This window comes from Ailuropoda melanoleuca, chromosome 1 (assembly GCF_002007445.2).
Source record: "Ailuropoda melanoleuca isolate Jingjing chromosome 1, ASM200744v2, whole genome shotgun sequence".
Classification (NCBI taxonomy): Eukaryota; Metazoa; Chordata; class Mammalia; order Carnivora; family Ursidae; genus Ailuropoda; species Ailuropoda melanoleuca.
The window spans coordinates 80528293-80552290 of NC_048218.1; the positions used below are offsets into that span (position 1 = coordinate 80528293).

Below are 23998 nucleotides of genomic sequence, written 5' to 3' on the forward strand. Positions count from 1 at the left end.
ACTGAAGTCCTCCACTCTTAAATCCAGTGAGTAACTTTACAGCCATTACTTTAAATTTTCCATCAGTCTGATGTGGGTGTTGTCTAGTTGTATCTGTGAGACAAGGTGAGATTAGGGTCCTCTTACTCCAGCATCCTCCAGCATCTTCTCTAGTCCATTTTAAAGAAAGATCTTAGTTTTCCTACAGAGAAAATGGGAAGCAGGATTCTACTCTTGATGAGGCATCAAAGAATATAGCAAAAGATGGGGTAAAGTGAGTTTCCAGGTTTGAGGAGAGAGGGAAGATATGATAAAGATTCTGAGATATTCAAGATATCAAACTAAAATGTCCCTATGTGTTCCATTCTTAATTTGAGATTACCTCATAATCTCTTTCAAACTCTAAAAATTATCCACTGAATTTGTACATCCATGGTCCCACGGACTTGACATCATTATACAGAATTAGAGTCATAGAATGTTAGAGTTGGAAGAAGTACTTGAGATGAGCTTATGTCAGCCCACCATTTTATAGATGAAGATGCCAAGAGAATTCTGTGAGACTAAAAGCATTATCGATTCTTTACTTCTGAACTAGAATAATATTTTTTAAAAAATAGGTTAATCATTCTACCTCCTATATTAGGAACAACTTTGAGGACTGCCATTCAAAAGAGAATTCCTAAAAGTATTAAAGATCACAGAGTAACTATCAACAGATATAAATGATGCTAAAAAGTAGTTTGATTTTCTCCAGTACGAAGCCCCAGAGGCAGTATGCCAGTGGACAATCATATGCTTCGAATTAGGCATTTGAGTTGGGGTTACCAAGTTATCTTGTTTTTTCTGACACTGAAAGTCCTGTGTCCCAGGAAACTGTTCAGTCCTGGACAAACTGGGATGGTTGGTCACCCTATATTTGACTTAGTTCTTATGGCAATGCAGGGAAATTTCAGTTAATTAAAATATTTTTCATAACTAGCTTACTGAAAAAGGAAAATCATAGGAAAATATATAACATCAGAGCCTAATTAAGGAAATAAATACCACATCCACCACAAAACTGCCCCAGTATTTTGGGGTCACACCACATTTACTTTTATCACATATACTTCTATATTTATACTTAGTCATACTTAAAATGCCATGTTTGACTCATTAGAAATTCAGTTATATTTGTTACAGAGGAGTTACTAAGTTTGGAAAATGAAGAAATATAGTGTTTTAAACATTTTCCATACCAAGAGGGTATAAATTTTGTGGCATGAGCATTGGTTTCAGAGTCTGAAGACTTTGAATTTTAACTCTGCACATGATATATAACTTTGGGCAAGTCATGATTACTTTTTAAGCATCTTTGAGGATTAATTTCCTCATCTATAAAGTACAACTGTTATCAGCAACCTGGTTTTGAGAGTGGTCATGAGGATTATATTAAATAGCATTTATTCGGGTATCTAGCACATCAGAGGACTTTAGTGTTAAAAAGAGCAATAGGGGTTAAAATAGCCAAGTGTTGCTTAAAGAAATACACTGTTCAGAGAACCCATTTCCTGTGCATTTGGTTTAGTTGAGGTTTTCATGCTTTTGTTGAACCGGATAGAGTGGGGAAAAAAAATAATGCCACAGTAGTTGATATGACTGCGTATTGTTTAAAATATTTATCTTTCCATACCAAGATAAACTGTATTCAAAATCATTGTCATGATTTATTATCTCTCCTTTCTGAACTGAGGTCTGTACACAGCTGTGTCAGGAGACACAGCCCTTTATGTACACAGGTATTTTCCCAGGAGATCCCACCCTGTTTGACCAGATGCTCTGGCCCTGGGACTTGATCTGCATGGAGCTAAGAAGAGCCTGTTGTGAGGGGCATTTGCCCTCAGTTTGGCTGGGGAGGCCACACAGGCATCAGCTGCTTATTTCGTAGATGAAAGAACAGCCTGTGTTTATGTGCTATATGTATTTGTCGAGCCTTTCCCAACTCCACCTGGCTTGAGAGCCCTAGATGTTCTCTTAGAACATTGTTACTCAATGATTATTTGGTTTAAAGAAAAAAGAAAAGAAAAACATTAGTGACAGAAAATATACAAAACAAAACTGCCACAGGATGCAAGCAGATCATCTGTGAGAAAAAATTGAAGGGGGGGCAGTGGGATGGGATTAAGAGCATGAACATTGGTATCAGAGAGCTCGGGGTTTGAAATCCAGTGTTGCTAGTGTGATATCAGGCAAGTTATTTTATTTCCATCAGCCTTTGTTTCCCCTTCTGTAAAGTGGAGATAACAATATTTATTGTATAAGGTTAAGTAAAATTAAAAAATAAATGTGCCTGACACATAATAGGAGCTCAATATACAGTGGCTATCATTATCTAAAATTATTATTTTTGTTATTAACATCAGTTTGTTTTTGCTCTACTACTGAGCAGTTTTGGTCATTCTTCTGTCCTCTTTGATCAGTGCTGGACACGTGTTGGGAACTTGATAAGGATGGATCTTTGTTCTTAAATTTTGTAATATTTTTCCTTTCTCACACCTTAAATTTATTTAATTCTTTGGTTTTCTAAACTGAGTTATAATTTACATGTAGTAAAGTACATAAATCTCTACTGTATAGCTCAACGAATATTTGCCTGGTCATATACCATGTAAAAACCGGCAAAATCAGGGTGTAAAATATTCCTGTGAAGGGTCCTTTCTGCTTCTTCCCCACCAATATCTGCAGGCTTAGCTCTTCACTTCTTTACCTCCCTCCCCCAAGAAAACCACTATTCTTTCTTTTACCACCACTGATTAGAAAGGTTGCACAGTATTTTGAAGCTGAGCAACCATCTCTAAATAATCTATGGACCAAAGAATAAATCACAAAGGAAATAGAACATTTTAAACTGAATAATAACAGTATATCAAAATTTAAGTGATATATATATATATATATATGGCTTTAGCTATAAATACTTTTATTAGAAGAGAGGAAGGTTTAAAATCAATGATCTGATCTTCCACTTTAAGAAGTTCAAAAAAGACACTTGCAATTAAACCCAATAGAGAAGGAAGGAAATTGTGAAAGAAAAAAAAAAGGTAAATGAAACAGAAAACAGAAGAATAATAGAGTTCCATTTTAATTCCACAGTGATCAGAAATACACCCTGAATGATTGCAATCATTTAAAATTTGTTGACATTTGCTTTATGGGCTAGAATAGTGGACTCTTTTGATAAATGTCCTTTGTACGTTTGAAAAGAATGGGTGTTCTGAAGTTGTTGAATGTCAAGTTCTTCAAAGTCAAGTCTATGTCCTTACTGGTTTTTAGTTATTAGGAGAGAAGTTTCTAACTTTGTGGATATATCTATTTTTCTTTTAGTTCTATCATTTTTTTAAAGGTGTTATTTATTTACTTATTTTTGAGAGAGGGAGAGCACGAGTGGGGGACGGGCAGAGAGAGAAGAGACTCCTTGCTGAGCAGGGATCATGATGTGATGCGGGAGTCAATCCCAGGACGCTGGGATCATGACCTGAGCTGAAGGCAGATGGTTAACCGACTGAGCCACCCAGTTGCCCTAGTTCTATTAGTTTTTGATTAATGTATTTTGAAGCAGTGTTCCTGCATATGTAGACCTTTAGGATTGTTGTATCTTCCTGATGAACTGACCCTTTTATCTTTGTGAATCACATGTCTCTGCCAATACTCCTTGTGTTGAATACTACTTTTTCTAATGTTAATATAGCCACACAGGCTTTCTTATGATTGGTAATTGCATAGTATGTCTTTCACCATCCTTTTTCTTTCCATCTCTGTTCTCATGTTTAAAGCGTAATCACTGTTTCTTGTAATCAGTATTTTCATTTTAACACTATTTGCCTTTTAAATGGAGTAGTATAGAACATTTCCACCTAATGTGATCATTGAAATTGGTTGGGTTTAAATCTACCATCTTGCTGTTTGTACCATTTGTGACTTGTTCTTTATTTCTCCTTTCCTGCCATGTTAGTCTGCTCTGGCTGACATAACAAACCAGCATAGACTGGATGGCTGAAACAATAAAAATTTTTTTCCCACTAGGTGCCTGGGTGGCACAGTCAGTTAAGTGTCCGCAGTCAGTTAAGTGTCAGCTCAGGTCCTAATCTCAGGGTTGTGAGATTGAGCCCCCGCTTGGACACTGCACTCAGTGGAGAGTCCGCTTGGGTTTCTCTCTCTCCCTCTCCCTCTCCCTGCCATGTGCTTGCATACTCTCTCTCCCAAATAAATAAATAAATAAATAAATAAATAAATAAATAAATCTTTAGAAAAAAATTTATTTTCTTGCAATTCTGGAGGCTAGAAGTCCAAGATCAGGGTTCTGGCTGATTGTGTTTCTAGTGAAGGCTCTCTTCCTGTCTTCAGATGGCTGTATTCTTCCTGCATTCTCACATGGCAGAGCAAGAGCTCTGCTGTCTTTTCCTCTTCTTAGAAGGGCACTAATCCTATCAAATTAGGACCCCACCCTCATGACCTTATTTAACTTTTATTACCTCCTTGCAGGCCCTTTCTTTAATGACAGTCGCATTTTTAATTAGAACTTCAACATACAAATTTTGGAAGGATACATTCAGTCTATAGCCCCTGCTCTCTTTGGAATTTTTCAAATATTTTCAGTATTCAATTTAATCTCCTCAATTAGATTTTAAGTAATGGTTTCCCTAGTGTTATAGTATGTAATAACTATATATAATGTATTTACATATATAATGTATTTAATATATACATATATTTTCCACATATATTTAATAATACTTATTGATTTCACTTTTTTAAAAAAGATTTTATTTATTTATCTGACAGAGAGAGAGAGAGTGAGCATAAGCAGGGGAAGCAGCAGAGGGAGAGGGAAAAGCAGGCTCTCCACCGAGTAGGGTCCGACTCGGGGCTTGATCCCAGGCACCCCTGTTTTCACTTTTAATAGTCAGTAGTCTTTTCGTGAAATAAAAAACACAGTTGATAATATTTATCACATATGTAATGTTTACACTGCTCTTCATTCCTTTTTCAGATTCAGGTTACTGTGTGGGATTATTTCCTTTCAGGGATGGACATTTATTAACCTATTATCAGAATAAGCAACCACTACTTTTTTTTTTTTTTAAAGATTTTATTTATTTATTCGACAGAGATAGAGACAGCCAGCGAGAGAGGGAACACAAGCAGGGGGAGTGGGAGAGGAAGAAGCAGGCTCATAGCGGAAGAGCCTGATGTGGGGCTCTATCCCGTAAGGCCGGGATCACGCCCTGAGCCGAAGGCAGACACTTAACCGCTGTGCCACCCAGGCGCCCCTCTTTTTTTTTTTTTTAATTATGTTATGTTAGTCACCATACAGTACATCCTTAGTTTTTGATGTAGTGTTCCATGATTCATTGTTTGCGTATAACACCCAGTGCTCCATGCAATACATGCCCTCCTTTTTTTTTTTTCAAAGATTTTATTTATTTATTTGACAGAGAGAGACAGCCAGCGAGAGAGAGAACACAAGCAGGGGGAGTGGGAGAGGAAGAAGCAGGCTCCCAGCTGAGGAGCCTGATGTGGGGCTCGATCCTAGAACACTGGGATCACACCCTGAGCCAAAGGCAGACGCTTTAAGACTGCACCACCCAGGCGCCCCAATATATGCCCTCCTTAATACCCATCACTGGGATAGCCCATCCCCCCACCGCCCTCCCCTCTGGAGCCCTCAGTTTGTTTCCTGGAGTCCAAAGTCTCTCGTGGTTCATCTCCCCCTCTTATTTCTCCCCCTTCATTTTTCCCTTCCTTCTTCTAATGTTCTCCCTGCTATTCCTTATGTGCCACAAATAAGTGAAACCATATGATCATTGTCTTTCTCTGCCTGACTTATTTCACTTAAGCATAACCTCCTCTAGTTCCATCCATGTTGCTGCGAATGTTTGGTAATCATCCTTTCTGATGGCTGAGTAATATTCCATTGTATATATGGACCACACTTCAAATAAAAGCCTCTTCTAGTAGTTGCTCCCTATGGAAGCAACTCTTAACTCTCCCTGGAATTTGTTTATTTTCTTTATTTTCAGAGTTCCCTGATATCTTTAAGGACAAATGTGGGTTTTTAACTTAACCAGTTTGTGGTTGTCATTGTTGCTGCACCGGTGGCTTTATGGACACTTTAATCTCACACTGTATCCCATTAAATGTCAGTAAACCTCACTGTTACAATCAGTGTTTTGGGCAATAAACAAAACTAAACTGAAGAGGGATCAGCATTCATTGTGCAGCTCCTAAACTCTGCCCAGTCAGTTTCCATGAAGGGTTTTTTTTTTTTTTAATTCAAATTTCAGTTAGTTAACGTACAGGGTAAAATTAGTTTCAGGTGTACAATATAATGATTCAACACTTCCATACAACCCCCGGTGCTCATCATTAGTGCATTCCTTAATTCCCATCCCCCCACCCCCCTCCCTTCCGATAACCATTAGTTTGTTCTCTGTAGTTAAGAGTCTGTTTCCTGGTTTGCCTCTCTCTCTCTCTTTTTCCCCTTTACTCCCTTGTTTTGTTTCTTAAATTCCACATATGAGTGAAATCATATGGTATTTGTCTTTTTCTGACTGACTTATTTCACTTAGCATAATACTCTCTAGTAGTTTTGGTTTTTGTTGTTGTTGTTGTTGTTTTAATATAAGAATGAAAGTCTTCCTAATCAGCACTGAATCTCCTTTTCAGGCTTATTTATTTTTCTTTCCCTTTCATGCTTCCAACTTTATTCATCTTGGAGAACGTCCTTTAATATTTCTTGAAGTGAATGCCTACTGACAATAAATTCTCTCAGCTTAATTGTCTGGAAACACCCTTATTTCACCTTCATTTTTTAAAATGAATTTTCAATTGGTATAGAATGCTAAATGGGTCCTTTTTTCAGGTTACTAATTGAAACATAGCATTCTATTGGATTGTAGCTTCCATAGTTCCTGTTGAAAAGTCAGTGACAATTTTTTTTTTTTAATGTTAATCTTCTGGAGGTAATGTGTCTTTTTTTTTCACTGGTTGCTTTTAAGGGTTTCTCCTTATCTTTAATTTTCAGCCGCTTGGCTCTGATATGCCTGGATGTTGTTTTCTTTATATTTACCCTGCTTGGTATTAGAAGAGCTGCTTGAATCTGTGAGTTGATGTCTTTGATCTGATATGGAAAATTCTTCATTGTTATTTTTAAAAATATTGTTTCTGTAACATACTCTCTCTCCTCTCCTTTTGGGACTCTGTTCACGGCCCATATCTCTTTAACATTCCATCCTTTCCATTTCTCTGTGTTTCAATTTGAATATCTTCAATTCATATGTTTTCAGTTTCACCTCTCCTGTCTTCTGCTGTGTTCAGTCTGCTGTTAAATCCACTGAGTTCTTAGTTTCGGATATCGGTGTCTTGTAATTCTAGGAGGTTCATTTGATTATTATAGTTTCTTATTCTCTGCTGAAATAATGTATCTTTTAATCTGTCTACCCTTCTTTTTCTTTTAACATATTGATCATAATTATTTTAAAGTTTTGTCTGTCAAAACCAGGAATATCTTAGAGTCTATAGTTATTGACTATTTCATCTCTTAATTACTGTTTTCTTCTTGCTTTTTTGCATCTCTATTAATTTTTTATTTTATGCTGGATATTGTAGATGATATGTTGTAGAGGCTTATCTGCTTACAAAAAGTATTGAGCTTGATCTGGTGGGAAGTTAAATTACTGGTAAATCAGCTTGATCTTTTTGAGGCCTGCTTTTTAGGTTTTCTTAGGGCAAGTCCATTTCTGCTTGGTCCTTATTCCCTGAGTGTAGCTTTAATCCTATGGCAATTCCTATGATGTTTCATTTATCCTAGAGTATTGCCCTTCTAGAGTTTCACCTGAAGGCCCAGCTTGCTCATCAAAGTCTGTCTATTCTGTGTGGGCCCAGTGCCAACTGTCTTTCTTTCCCCAGAACTATGCAAACTTTATAAATGTTCATCAATTTTCACATGTGTAGCTGCTGTTGTCTGTTAGCCTTCTGGACTCTTGCCTGAAATAGTGGGGCCCTGGCATTGGCCACATTAAAGGAGAACTTCCATGAAGATTTCTGGGGTTCCCTCTCTGGAGTTCACACTGGTCCTTCTTCATAGTCACACTCCTCAAGTTCTGGTGACTTTTGCTTCCACAATCCCCAGTCTCTGCCTCTTTTACCCAGTGAGTCCACTCCTCCTTGTACTATGGCCTGGGAAATGTTCCCAGTGAGAGAACCTGGGTCATTGTGGAGCTGTGATATTGGCTTGGCCCAATAATGACTACTTCAGATCAGCTACTTGTGTTTGCTTAGATCTTCTGCCTTATCCACATATAGACACTTGTTAGGGTAAAGCTCACCTTCTATCCAATATTAAAGAGTTATTACAGGTTTACTAGAGGCCATCTACTTTTCATGTACTTGATCTCTTTTCATTGCCATGACAAGCACATATGAAGTAATCATAATATTAGTATAATTACAGTGCATATGTACCAAGTGCCAGGCATTGTTTTGAGCCTTTTATATATTTATGTTATACATACTTATTTAATCCTCACATCAACCATATAAGTAGGTACTATTTTTGTTCCTACTTTACAAACGGGGACTCTTAGAAACTATAGAGATGAAGTAATTCTACCTTCCACCCCCATATACACTATATGAATGGTGGAATTCATGCTTCAAACCTAGGCAATCTGGCTTCAGAGCTTATGCTTTTAACAACGTCATTATTGGTAGTATTGTTTTCATTTTGTGGATAAGGAACTGAGCTTTAGAGAGGGTGGGTGATTTCCCCAGTGTCACAGTGCTAGTAAGTGGCAGCACTAGGATTTGAGCCGTTAGAATCCAGAGCCTTTGCTTTTTCCTGTATATCATAGTTCATCCCAAAGAGAGACAGAAGAAAAGTGTTTTCATTTTGGGGACTTTAGTTTAAAAGACTTTTGTGAGGACTTAGGAGGGGGTCAAACACCTTCCTTTCATTCTTAATAAAAATAATATCTTCTTGTACATATATTTGCCGGCTGTTTATAGCAGGGTATTGGAAGGGGTTGTTTTCCCCATAGACCTGTGGTATTCTGAACACCTCTAGGACTTACTCCTATGGAAGCATACTGATAGCTCCATGAATGTCAGTTTGGGGAGTGAAAAGATGGCAGAGCTCAACCTTGAGTTCCTTTGCGTACACTGGGACATGTGATTCCTAACTGACATGTGCGTTTTCCTCTAGGTATGAGCACGTGTACTCCTTGGGTGTTTCAGACACTTGCCAGCCATAAACAGAGCCCTTGGGAGGGTTTGAAACACCAAGTATTTCTGTTTTGTTAAGGCTGCCAGGCCAAGATGAGGAGAGGAAGTTGGTTCTTTTGTTGGGGAAGTCAGATTTTCCCCTGTGCCACGCGGCGTGTTTACACATGAGCCCGGAGTGCCAGAGGCTGTAGAATGTCCTGGTGAGGGAGCCACCAGAACCCATGTGTCTTACCTGGTCTCTGATACTGACCACCCTTTTTTGCAGTGTGGAGGCTGCCAGCATTGGATTCGTCATTGTTATCGACCGGCGAAGGGACAAGTGGAGCTCCATAAAAGCATCATTGACACGAATAGCTGTAAATATTCATTTTTGTGCTGTTATTATAAAAAGTAATTTAAATTGTTCGACAATTTCCTATCAAAGTCACAGGGAAAAGGTAATTGTTTTATGCCAAATTTTGGGAAGGTCTTTGTAGCAGAGGCTATTGAGTCACGTCCATTTCCCCTCTGCTACATGCAGATCACTGCAGCAATTCCTGAGCACATCAAAATCTTCCTGAGTCTACCTTATTGACCTCTCTGGTCACCGAAGAGGGGCAGATAGGGAGTGCTGGGAAGTTAATGCCCCAGGAGTGACCAACTATTGAGTTATGGGGGTTGATGGATAAATGCCCCAGCCTCCACACCCCTCAGTGGGACAATTCTGAGATATGTACCACACAGTATCTTAGAGGGTCCCAGCCCTTCTTGCCAACAACAGTGCCCCCTCTTGATACATTGGCTTTCTTGTTATCACTTTCTCACTCTCCCCCATTCCTTCACTGTGTTTCCCGGGATCACCTCCTCAATAAACTCTATACCCAAATCCTTGTCTTAGGGTTTGCTTTGGGGGAGGTGGTTACCCAATGTAAGCCAGTCTTCATTTCAGTATTCAAATTAGTTTTTCACATATTGAAAGATACTGGAAAAAGCAGACAAAATATGATATATGTTTGCCTTTGGTATGAGATTGTACAACCTTGGATGAATTTCCTTTTCCATCTAATTAGTCTGATTTTGATCCCTGTTTGTTGCCTTCAGCTAGTAGATGTATCCTTTCTCTCTGTAGGGACCTCAGGCCAGGGAACTCAATCACATGGGCAGGCAGAGACACCTCAGGGCAGCCATGCCTGCATTTCCACCAGAGCACAGGCTCCCTAGGGCACTTGGAACTGGCTGAAGAGGATGGGGTATAGTAGGGTGATCATGTGCATGTGGAGGCTGGGATGGGAGAGGGACTTTTGAAGCCTCATTTATGCCTATTTACAAAAGTAGTCACACATGCAAACATGCACATATATGGAGTCTCAGATCTAGAGCCTCAGCCAGAAATACAAATAGCGTCTCAGCCCATTTGTCTTATCATGACATATAAAATGCAGGCTTCTTCTGTTTAGGAGCCTGCATTTCAAGCATTTGGGGAAAGGAAGACTCCCCTCCCTTTGTGTAGGGATTGTTTTGTCCCTTTGGTTTAGTTTTGGCTACAGGATTTATTTTGGGGATAAATACAGTGGTGGTTGATGCCCTGAGGCTTTAGACACTTGACAGTGCCCATGAATATTTTAGAGGACTGGCCTCAAGACAGTTCTGATTTTCCAGGGTCCATTGACAATATTGAATAATCTAATACTTGAGCCTAATTTGTTCAAGAATTACATGATCACTTTATGGGTAAAAGACACTGTAGCACGGGGATCCCAAAACCTGGCTCCCAGTCAGAATCTCTTCAGGGGCTTGTCGAAAATAGATAATGTGAACTTCATCCCAGTTCTAGTGAATCAGAATATTCCAGGCTAAAGACCAGATTATCTTTTAACAAGCACCTTAGGAAGTTGCTTTTGGGAACCACTAGAAGGAGAGAAAGGCGTGAACAATGGGAGACTTGGAGTCCCAGTTGTGCCGTTAAGTTGTTATATGAATCTGAGTTACCTCATTTCTCAGGAACTTGCCTCAAGATGAATGCAATGCTTCCTGAAAGCAACTTGGCAGTAACATGCATCAGGAACCCTTAAAATACTATCTTTGACTCAGTAATTCTTTTGGGAAACTATCCAAAGAAAGTGTTCCAAAATGTGGATTAAGAGGTTTATTTCAGTGTTATTTATAAGTATAAAAGTATGAAAAAGCCCAAATCATTAGCAATAAGGGATTGGTTAAGTAAATTGTGTACCCATGAAAGATAATATTTCCAAAGAATTTTTAAATATCAGAAATAAAAGCTCATGGTATAGTATTAAGGGAAAAAGCAGGTTACAAAATATTTCTACAGTATGAATTTAACCATGATAAAGATATTTCAGCAGAGAAAATAACCTGTAAGTAATTAGATTGGAATATTAAAAATGGCTATGAGATCATGGGTGGTTTTCTTTTTCTAATGTATACTTTTATTAATTTCCAATTTTTTCTGTAAGGAGTATGAAATACTTTTATAATCAGGAATTTTTTTGTTTTTTTATTTGTTATGATTTTTAAGGAGGGGTTTAGATTATTCAAACGCTATCTCTTTCAGCTCTGAAATCCTGTGATATATACTCTAATTCTTTGGCATCTGTGGTATCTACTTAAACTGTCCTGTCTGTGATCTTAGGCAAGAGGAGACCAATGGATGTGACATTTGCCCTGACACTTCTTTCCATTATCCTTCCAGGTAGCATTTCCAGGAAACTTGCAGCTCATATTCATCCTTCGTCCATCTCGCTTTATCCAGAGGACATTCACTGACATTGGCATTAAATATTATCGAGATGAATTTAAAATGAAAGTGCCGGTAAGCATGACTTTCATCTTGTCTGCATTTGGTCAGGGCCCGTGGAGAAAGATGGCATTTGAGCTGAGTTTCTAAGGAAGGTAGGACTCCACAGGCAGAGAGAGGAGGGTATTCTGTGTAGAGGGAACAGCATGTGTAAGGACATGGAGGCAGGAACGACGTACTTTATGTGAGGTCCACAGGGAAGCCTCATTCTTGTTAGACTATATATAGGATAATTGTTTGGAAGAAAAAAAGGTAGAAAACATGGAATATGTTTTCAGTGTAAGAGTAAGAGGTCTGGATTGTATTCAGTAGGCAATGGGGATCCAGTGAAGGTTTTTCAGTTGGGGAGTGACTCGGGTAAAATGGTATTGGAGTTATATAATCTAAAGACGTGTCCAAGACCGTAGAAAGTGATTGAAAGAGGAAGAGGTATTATAATAGTATGGGTAAAAGAAAATAAGGGTCTAAAACAAATATAAGAAACTGTAGAGTAAAAATAAAACCAATATGTGATATTCATAAAATGAAAACAAATTAAAATGACAAGATTATTTTACCGATAACTTTGGCAGAGATGTGGGGGAAACAGGCACTTTCATACTTTGCTGATTGGAATGAAGTTGGTAATGACCGATATGAAGGACTTATTGGTGGCATTTATCAAAAATTAAAATATATACACTCATTGACCTTCCTTTTTTTTTTTTTAAGATTTTTAAAATTTATTTATTTGACAGAGACAGCCAGTGAGAGAGGGAACACAAGCAGGGGGAGTGGGAGAGGAAGAAGCAGGCCCTTAGCGGAGGAGCCTGATGTGGGGCTCGATCCGGTGGCCGAAGGCAGACGCTTAACGACTGCGCCACCCAGGCGCCCCACTCATTGACCTTCCTATAAAAGTTATTCTACAGATATTCTCACACATGTGCATATACAGTGATATTAATTACCAAATAAGAATAAATGATTAGAAATACCATAATGATGAACAACAAGGGAGTAGTTAAATACACAATCAACTAAATACTTTGTAGCCATCAAAAGTGATAAGGCATGATACAACCACTGTGAAAACAGGTGGCAGTTACTATACACCTAACCTATGACCCAACCAAGAGAAATGAAAACACGTGTCCACAAAAAAGATATATACAAACAAGAATGTCCTTCAACATGGGAATGGATAAAGAAATTGTGGCATATTCACATAGTGGAATAACATTAAGCAATAGAAAAGAGTGAAGTATTGATTATTATAACAACGTGGACACATCTCCAAAATATTCTCTTGAAAGAAAGAAATTAGACACTAAAGAGTGTATGGTCTATGATTGTATAACATTTAAGAAGAGGCAAAACTAACCTAGGAAATCACAATGATGTGATCTGTTAGGGGTGAAGGGGAGTGGAGATTGATTGGAAGGAGGCACAAGGGAATTATCTAGGGAAATGTATATCTTTTTTTTTTTTTTTAAAGGTTTTATTTATTTATTTGACAGAGAGAGAGAGACAGCCAGCGAGAGAGGGAACACAAGCAGGGGGAGTGGGAGAGGAAGAAGCAGGCTCAGCAGAGGAGCCTGATGTGGGGCTCGATCCCACAATGCCGGGATCACGCCCTGAGCCAAAGGCAGACGCTTAACAGCTGTGCCACCCAGGCGCCCCGGAAATGTATATCTTGATTGGATGGTGTTACATGTGTGTATACAGTTGTCAGAATTAATTGAACTATACTCTTAAAATCTGCATTTTATCGATGTAAATTATATCTCAATTGAAAAAGAAAAAAACATAAAAAAAGGAAAAAATAGGTAAGGTGAATCCATAGTGACAGAAAAGTTTCTAATACATATTTTTTGTTTTATTTTTTGTTTAGTTGGAAATAATTTCAAATTCAGAAAAATTTCAAGAATAAGATTAGTTCAAAGAACACTCTATGCCCTTTACCCAGATTCATTCACCTATTGTTGACATTTTATCCCCATTTGCTTTATTATTTACTTATTATTTGCTTCTCTCTATAGAGATATATATATCTCTTTCTCTCTCTAATATTATACACATATATAAATATGTTTATTTCTCTATTTATAGTATATATAGATGCATTTACATATAAAGATATATATAAATATACATATTATACATATATGAGATATGTTTATGTGTATTTGTATATAGAGGGTCTCGATTAGGAGCAGACAGTACATATAGTTGTCACGTCTCTTCAGTTTCCTTTAATCTGAAACATTTCCACAATCTTTCTTTGTCTTTTATGACATTAGCATTTTTGAAGAATACAGTCCCTTAAAAAAAAAAACAACTTACCTCATTTGGGGCTCATGTGATGATTTCTCAGGATTCGATTCAGGTAATGCATTCCTAGCTGGAATACTGCCGAAGTGATGTCATGTCCTTCTTAGGGTATCACATGAGAAGAACATAGTGTTCATGTCCTCCCCCATTGGTAATGTTAATTTTGATCCCCTAGATAAGGTGTTGTCCACTTTCTCAAATATATTATGTTTCCATTGCAACTAATACAGAATCTTTGGAGAAACATTTAAGATCAAATATCCTGCTCCTCAAAGATTCCTCTCTATATTTAATATCTATTGACAATTCTTGCCTGGAATGATCTTTATTAAATTGATGGCAAAATAATGATTCCCCAACTATAATACTCTCTGAACATACGCTAATCAGAAGTTCATATTATTTTTTTTTAAAGATTTTATTTACTTATCTGTCAGAGAGAGAGCACAGGCAGGGGGAGCAGCACGCTCCCCGCTGAGCAGGGACCATGATGCAGGACTTGATTCCAGGACCCTGGGACCATGACCCGAGCTGAAGGCAGGCGCCTAATGGTCTGAGCTACCCAGGCGTCCTCAGAAGTTAGTATTCTACTGTAAGGTAGAACTTTCCCTTCTCCCTTATTTATTTGTCTATTATCATTGGACATATATGTATGTCTCTCTCTATATAAATATATTTGTTTATTCTGGAAGTCATAGAGTTCACACTCGTACTTTAAATTTTAGGTCATCATCCATGATCCCTTATGTGGGAAACTTCACACTACTTGCATGTAAAAAAGTAATTTAACCTTTAACATTAACCCAGAAAGCATCCATCATGAATGCAAGATACTTTCAATAAAAAGAAAGTTACAGAGTAGGTGCTAAAAAAAATTTAGGTCATCTAGGATGTATTTTTAAGTGGGGATAAGGGCGAAGGGAAAATAGTACGGATAGTATACTCCCATTTGAATAAAATAGGAGTGGCATATATGTGATTGTATATGTGTAGCTCACCTTGGGAAGGCTGTGTAAGACATCAAGAAACTGGTTGAAGTGGTTGCCTCTGGGGTGTAGAACTGGAGGTCTGGGGGTAGGGGTGAGGAGGAGACTATTTTCAATTTAGCTAGACTCTTTCTGCTTGCATTTATTTTCATATACACATGTTATCTGTTCAAAACAAAGGAAAAACTTTACTTTAATTGAAATTGCTCTGAGAAAATATTTAATCCATCTCAATGAAAACTGACTCTCAGATAAGGGATTTTTCTATTTCTTTTCCCACTCTTATTTTCCCTCTTTTGGTTTCATTTTATATTAATACTCAGATTTCTTAAAATACTTCTTCCCTATATTTTGGGTGTTAACCAGACACAAAATGTATTTCCTATTTTATTTTAAATACCTATTTCAAAATATTTGAGTGTTTAAGAGAAATGTGAGCCATGAGTTGCTTATTCTGTTTTCCTGAACTGAGTAAAAACACTGGGGAAGAGATGACTTACAAGAAATGAATGAACTTTTTGTAATCCTCATAACGTTCTTCCCCTTCAGAGATAAAGAAAATTGTTTCTTGTCACTCAAAAAGTTTTGGAGTTAGAACTAAGCGTTTGACCAAATGTCATATACGTGTTTCCCTGGTTGTGTATAAAACACACCTCTCCAAGAGATAATATGTATACAGATACATATGTGATTTATGCCCTGCTTTTCATGTAGTGCATCTGTATTAAGAGAGAAGGACCATCTATTTTATGTTGCTCCTATGTCTTTAGTTATTCTGTATGTGGTAATGTATGTTGATTCCTTACCCATCATGTTTTCAATTTTTTTTTAAAGATTTTATTTATTTATTTGTCAGAGATAGAGACAGCCAGCAAGAGAGGGAACACAAGCAGGGGGAGTGGGAAGAAGAAGAAGCAGGCTCATAGCGGAGGAGCCTGATGTGGGGCTCGATCCCATAACGCCAGGATCATGCCCTGAGCCGAAGGCAGACACTTAACCGCTGTGCCACCCAGGCTCCCCCGTGTTTTCAATTTTTAAACTTAAAATCAACTTTTTAAAAAGCTGTCACCCAAACTAAAGGCTCATTTAATTTGGCATTTTTAAATGCTAAACATTTACCCTGTCAGCTACCATTTCACCTGTGGAAGATAATCACACTCCCCTCACTGTTCTGATGCACCATAGAGTTCTGGGTAATGCTACCAAACTTGATGGAACCAGACTTCAAAGTACATTTAGCCTTTTAAAAAAAATTTTTTTTTATTCTTTTAGATTTTATTTTTTTTTTAAGATTTTAAAAAATTATTATGTTCAATCAGCCAGCATATAGTACTGCATTTAGCCTTTTAAATGACAGCACAAACTGTTGGTTTTTCTTCTTTACGCCTTTTTTTAATTTAAAAAAGTTTTTAACTTAAATTTTGCTTATTTAACAATATTGGTTTCTGGAGTAGAATTCAGTGATCCATCACTTACAACACCCAGGGCTCATCACAAAAAGTGCCCTCCTTAATACCCTTCGCCCATCTATCCCATCCCCCCACCCACGTCCCTCCATCAACCCTCAGTTTGTTCTTTACTGTTAAGAGTCTCTTATGTTTTATTTTTCTCTCTCCCTTTCCCTGCCCCCCTTCCCATATGTTCATCTGTTTTCTTTCCTAAATTCCACATATGAGTGGGATCATATGATATGTGTCTTTCTCTGACTGACTTATTTCACTTAGCATAATGCGCTCTAGCTCCATCCATGTCATTGCAAATGGCAAGATTTCATTCATTCATTATTAAGCTGAATAATATTCTACTGTATATGTACACCACACCTTCTTTATTTATTCATCAGTCGATGGACATTTGGGCTCTCTCCATGGTTTGGCTATTGTTAATAATGCTCCTATAAACTTTGGGGTGCATGTACCCTTCAAATCTGCATTTTTTATCCTTTGAGCGAATACCTAGTAGTGCCATTTCTGGGTTGTAGGGTAGCTCTATTTTTAACTTTCTGAGGAACCTCCATACTGTTCTCCAGAGTGGCTGCACTAGTTTGCATTCCCACCAACAGTGCAAGAGGGTTCCCCTTTTCCCACATCCTTGCCAACACCTCTTTTTTGTGTTGTTAATTTTAGCCATTCTCACAGGTGTGAGGTGATATCTCATTGTGGTTTTGATTTGTATTTCTCTGATGATGAGTGATGTTGAGCATCATCTCATGGGTCTGTTAGCCACCTGGATGTCTTCTTTGGAGAAGTGTCTATTCATGTCTTCTGCCCATTTCTTAACTGAATTATTTTTTTGGGTGTTGAGTTGATAAGCTCTTTATAAATTTCAGATACTAACCCTTTATCCGACATATCATTTGCAAATATCTTCTTCCATTCCTTAGACTGCCTTTTAGTTTTGTTTACTGTTTCCTTCACTGTACAGAAGCTTTTTATCTTGATGAAGTCCCAATAGTTCACTTTTGCCTTTGTTTCCCTTGCCTCCCGTGACGTGTCTAGTAAGTTGCTGTGGCTAAGGTCAAAGAGGTCTCTGCCTGTGTTCTCCTCTAGGATTTTGATGGTTTCCTGATTCACATTTGGGTCTTTCATCCATTTTGAATTTATTTTTGTGTATGGTATAAGAAAGTGGTCCAGTTTCATTCTTTTACATGTTCCTGTCCAGTTTTCCCAACACCTTTTGTTGAAGAGACTGTCATTTTTTTCCCATTGGATAGTCTTTCCTGCTTTGTTGAAGATTTGTTGACCGTGTGGTTGTGGTTCCAATTCTAAGTTCTCTATTTGGTTCCATTGATCTGTGTGTATTTTTGTGCCAGTACCATATTGTCTTGATGACTATAGCTTTTTAATATAGCTTGAAATCTGGAATCATGATGCCTCCAGTTTTGTTTTTCTTTTTCAGGATTGCTTTGGCTATTTAGGGTCTTTTGTGGTTCCATACAAATTTTCGGATTGTTTGTGCTAGCCCTGTGAACAATGCTGATGTTCTTTTGATAGGGATTGCTTTACATGTGGAGATTGCTTTGGGTAGTATAGACATTTTAATGATGCTTGTTCTTCCAATCCATGAGCATGGAATGCTTTTCCATTTCTTTGTGTCCTCCTCAATTTCTTTCACACGTGTTCTATAGTTTTTCAGATCTTTTATCTCTTTATTTTTTTTAAAAGGTTTTATTTATTTATTTATTTGACAGAGAGAGAGACAGCCAGTGAGAGAGGGAACACAAGCAGGGGGAATGGGAGAGGAAGAAGCAGGCTCCCAGCAGAGGAGCCCGATTCTGGGATCATGCCCTGAGCCGAAGGCAGACGCTTAACGACTGAGCTACCCAGGCACCCCTCTTTTACCTCTTTAGTTAGATTTAGTCCTAGGTATCTTACTGTTGTTGGTGCAATTGCAAATGGGATTGATTCCTTGATTTCTTTCTCTGCTACTTCATTATTGGTGTAGAGAAATGCAACAGATTTTTGCACATTTATTTTATATACTGTAACTTTGCTGAACTCATCAATTAATTCTAGGAATTTTTTGGTGGAGTCTTTTGGGTTTTCTACATACAGTATCATGTCATCTGCAAATAGTGGAAGTGTGATTTCTTCCTTGCCAGTTTGATGCCTTTAATTTCTTTTTGTTATCTGATTGCTGAGGCTAAGACGTCTAGTACTGTATTAAATAGTAATGATGAGAGTGGACATCCCTGTCTTGTTCCTGATCGTAGGGGAAAGACTCAGTTCTGCCCACTGGGCATGATATTAGCTATGGGTCTTTCATATATGGCCTTTACGATGTTGAGGTATGTTCCATCTATCTCTATACTTTGTTGAAGATTTTTATCAAGAAAGGGTGCTGTATTTTGTCAAATGCTTTTTCTGCATCTATCAAGAGGATCATATGGTTCTTATCCTTTCTTTTATTAATGTGGTGTATCATGTTGATTGATTTGTGGATGTTGAACCACCCCTGCAACCCAGGAATAAATCCCACTTGGTCATGGCGAGTAATCCTTTAATATACAGTTGGATACAATTAGCCAATATCTTGTTGAGAATTTTTGTGTCCGTGTTCATCAGGGATATTGGTCTTAAACATGGTTGTGATATTAGCACTTTACTTTGTAGCTCACTGGCCTCTCTTATTACAACATCTCCCTGCTCTTTTCTAGTTAGATGATAGTTATATTTTCACAAGTTCATTTTGTATGACTCATAAGAATGAGGTGGCCCAAGGTCCAACGTCACTTAGCCTCACCATACCTTTACTCAAGGAGAGGGGTGCTTTGATATAGCAAAGGATTTAGAGGACCTATTGCTGGCACTTACCTATTCTGAAACAGCTGTATTAACAGTTACCTCACAAAACTGTTATGTGAAGTGGCTAAGACAGTCTTGCAAAAATCTCTCCAGAAGCTATGGATGTACAAACCAGTTTTTAAAACTGGAGTTTGTAACAAAATACAAAAAACTCTTCTTTCATAATTCAGAGGCCATGTATCTCCTTTAAAGAACAGCTTAATGCAATGTAAGTAAGAACATAAATGTATACTGAAAAGGAAAAAAAAATGACATTCTTAATTTATAACAGCTATTCTAAGAATGTACTTGTTGGCTATGGTATGGTAATGTTGGTGCATCCACAGGAGGAAATGAGAGGGCAATGAGATGGAGGTACTGCATGCCATGGGGGGCCACAGGGGAAACACCAGGTTTTGGCCAGGAAGCAGAAGCAGGAGGAAGGGAAAAGCCTAGGCCAGTACCTTTCTTGGGTTTCCACAGGAAGGGCAAGGCCAGGCAAGGCAAACAGCTTAGGATTAGCTAGTTTAAATACTTCCAGTGGGTTTGGGGGTATAGGGACATTCTCCAGTTGTATGGTATTTGGTCCTAGGATGATTTAGGGCAAGTGAAATATTGGCTTGGTGTGTAAAAGTTAAATAAGGGAGTACTTGGGGATATGGGCTTGGGATCAGTTGGTTTGGACATGAACCACGGGCTCCTTCTGAGTCCTTTTTCTTAATCTCTAAGAATTGGCTAGCCCTGGGAGGGATGGTCTCTCCCCATCCCACAAATGCCACAGCATCAAGAATGCAGAAAATAAGAAAATATAGTTAATATAAGTGGTCCTGTGATGAAATGATGCCAAATAGACAAACACAGTATCTAAGAGAACAGAGAACAACTATTTTAAATGGTTGGTGTTTTGAAAATTTTTATTTTATTTTTTAAAAATTCTATTATAATCAACGTACAGTGTGATATTAGTTTCAGTTGTACAATATGATGACTGAGCAACTCTATACATTTCTCCATGCTCATTATGATAGGTGTACTCTTAATCCTCTTTTCCTATTTCACCCACCCCTCCACCTCCCTACCATCTGGCAACCACCAGTGTGTTCTCTGTATTTAAGAGTCTGGTTTTTGTCTGTCTCTTTTTTTTCTTTGTTTTGTTTCTTAAGTTCCACAAACAAGTAAAATAATGTGGTATTTGTCTTTCTCTGACTGACTTATTTCACTTAGTTTTATGCCCTCTAAGTCCATCCATGTTGTTGCAAATGGCAAGATTTCATTCTTTTTTATGGTTGAGTGATATTCCGTTGCCTATATACACCACCTCTTTTTTTTCTTTCTTTCTTTCTTTCTTTCTTTCTTTCTTTCTTTCTTTCTTTCTTTCTTTTTTTTTGAGAGAGAGTGTGTGTGAGAGAGCAGGGGGAAGAGGAGAGGGAGAGAGAGAATCTTAAGTAGGCTCCACACTCAGCCTGGAGCCTGATGCAGGGCTCAGTCCTACAACCCTGAGATCATGATCTGAACCAAAACCAAGAATCGGACGCTTAACTGACTGAGCCACCCAGGTGCCACAACCTCTTCTTTATCCATTCATTTATTGATGGGCACTTGGGCTGCTTCCATAATTTGGCTATTGTAAATAATGCTGCAATAAACATAGGCATGCATATATCTTTTCAAATTAGTGTTTTTATATACTTCGGGTATATCGTAGTGGAATTACTAGGTCACATGGTAATTCTATTTTTAATTTATTGAGAGACCTCCATACTGTTTTCCACAGTGGCTGTACCAGTCTGCATTCCCACCAACAGTGCACAAGGGTTCCTTTTTCTCCACATCCTCACCAACACTGGTTGTTTCTTGTGTTTTTGGTATTAGCCATTATGACAGGTGTGAGATGCTATCTCATTGTGGTTTTGATTTGCATTTCCCTGATGATGAGTGACGTGGAACATCTTTTCATATGTCTGTTTGCTATCTGTACGTCTTCTTTGGAGGAGGGTCTGTTCATGTCTTCTGCCTATTTATTAATTGGAGTATTTGTGGGGGGGGTTTTGGTGTTGAGTTGTAGAAGTTCTTTATATATTTTGGGTATTAACCCCTTACTGGCTATATCATTTGCAAATATCTTCTGCCATTCAGTAGGTGGTCTTTTAGTTTTGTTGATAGTGTCCTCTGCTGTGCAGAGTTTTTTATTTTGAGGTAGTCCCAATAGTTTAATTTTGCTTTTGTTTCCCTTGCCTCAGGACACATTTCTAGAAAAACGTTTCTATGGCTGGTGTGAAAGAAATTACTGCCTATGTTTTCTTCCAGGAATTTTATGGGTTCTGGTCTCACATTTAGGTCTTTCATCCATTTGGAGTTTATTTTTGTGTATGGTGTAAGACAGTGGCCCAGTTTCGTTCTTTTGCGTGTAGCTGTCCAGTTTTCCCAGCACCCTTTGTTGAAGAGACTTTTTTCCCTTTGTATATTCTTGCCTTCTTTGTCACGGTTTAATTGACTGTATTATTGTGGGTTTATTTCTGGACTCTCTGTTCTGTTCTATTGCTCTATGTGTTTTTGTGTCAGTACCATAGTGTTTTGATTACTGTAGCTTTGTAGTATACCTGGAAATCTGGGCTTGTGATACCTCTAGCTTTGTTCTTCTTTCTCAAAATTGCTCTGACTATTCAAGGTGTTTTGTGATTCCATACAAATTTTAGGGTTATTGTTCTAGTTCTGTGAAAAATCTTATTGGTATTTTGATAGGGACTGCATTAACTGTGTGGATTGCTTTGGGTAGCATGGACATTTTAACAATAATTGGTTTTTCCAATCCATGAGCATGGAATATCTTCCCATTCGTTTGTGTCACTTTCAATTTCTTTCATCAGTGTCTTCTTAGTTTTCAGAGTGCAGATCTTTCACCTCCTTGGTTAAGTTTGTTCCTAGGTATTTAATTATTTCTGGTACAATTGTAAATGGGATTGTTTTCTTAGTTTCTTGTTCTGCTACTTCATTAGTAGTATGTAAAAATGCAACAGATTTTGTATCCTGTGACTTTATTGAATCATTTATCAGTTCTAGTAGTTTTTTGGTGGTGACTTTAGGGTTTTCTATATATATAGTATCATGGCATCTGCAAAGTGAAAGTTTTACTTTTTCCTTATGAATTTGGATGTCTTTTATTTCCTTTTGTTGTCCAGTTGCTGTGGGTAGGACTTCCAGTACTATGTTGAATAAAAGTGGTGAGAAAGGACATCCTTACCTTGTTCCTAATCTTAAAGGAAAAGCTGTCAGTTTTTCCCTATTGAGTATGATGTTAGCTGTGGGTTTTACATATATGGCCTTTATTATGTTGAGGTATGTTCCCTCTGAACCACATTGCCAAGAGTTTTTATCAAGAATGGATGTTATACTTTGTCAAATGCTTTCTCTGCATCTATTGAAGTGATCATATGGTTTTTAACTTTTCTCTTATTAATGTGATGTATCATGTTGATTGATTTGTGAATATCGAACTACCCTTGCATCCTCAGAATAAATCCCACTCGATCGTGGGCGAATGACTTTTTAAAATATATTGTTGGATTCAATTTGGTAATATTTTGTTGAGGACTTTTGCATCTGTGTTCACCAGAGATATAGGTCTGTAGTTTTTCTTTTTTTTTTTTAGTGTCTTTATCTGGTTTTCACATCAGGGTAATGCTGGCCTTATAGAATGAATTTGGAAACCTTCCTTCCTCTTTTGTTTTTTGGAATAGTTTGAGAAGCATAGGTATTACCTTTTTTAAGTGTTTGGTGGAATTTACCTGTGAAACCTTCTGGTCCTGGACTTTTGTTTGTTGGCATTCAGTTCATTGCTAGTAATTCGTCTATTTAAAATTTCTATTTCTTCCTGACTCAGTTTTGGAAGCTTATATGTTTTTAGAAATTTATCTGTTTTTTTTCTAGGTTGTCCAATTTTTTGGCATATATTTTTTCATAATATTCTCTTATAATATTCAGTATTTCTGTGGTGTTGGTTGCTGTTTCTCCTCCTTCATTTCTAATTTTATTTATTTGAATCCTCTCTCTCTCTTTCTCTTTTTGATGAGTCTGGCTGGAAGTTCTTTTTAAAGTTTATTTATTTTTTTTTAGTGATCTCTACACCCAGTGTGCGTCTCAAACTCATGATCCTGAAATCAAGAGTCATGTGTTCTTCTGACTGAGCCAGCCAGGTACCCTGAGTCTGGTTAAAAATTCGACTATTTGGGGGCACCTGGGTGGCTCAGTCAGTTGAGCATCTACCTTCAGCTCAGGTCATGACCCCAGGGTCCTGGTATTGAGTCCCACATCAGGCTTTCTGCTCATTAGGGAGCCTGCTTCTCTCTCTACCCCCCCCCCCCCCGCTCTCTCTCTCTCCCAAA

The 23998-nt window shown here is 37.8% G+C and overlaps 1 protein-coding gene across 1 annotated transcript in view; it reads left to right on the plus strand.

Annotated features, from left to right (window-relative positions):
- MCF2L2 (MCF.2 cell line derived transforming sequence-like 2) overlaps positions 1 to 23998 on the plus strand; it is a 260280-nt gene that overhangs the window by 74712 nt on the left and 161570 nt on the right. Inside the window, exons 4-5 of the mRNA XM_034662062.1 lie at positions 9509 to 9599; positions 11933 to 12052. Coding sequence (XP_034517953.1) covers positions 9509 to 9599; positions 11933 to 12052 — 211 coding nt within the window. The remainder of the gene's footprint in view (positions 1 to 9508; positions 9600 to 11932; positions 12053 to 23998) is intronic.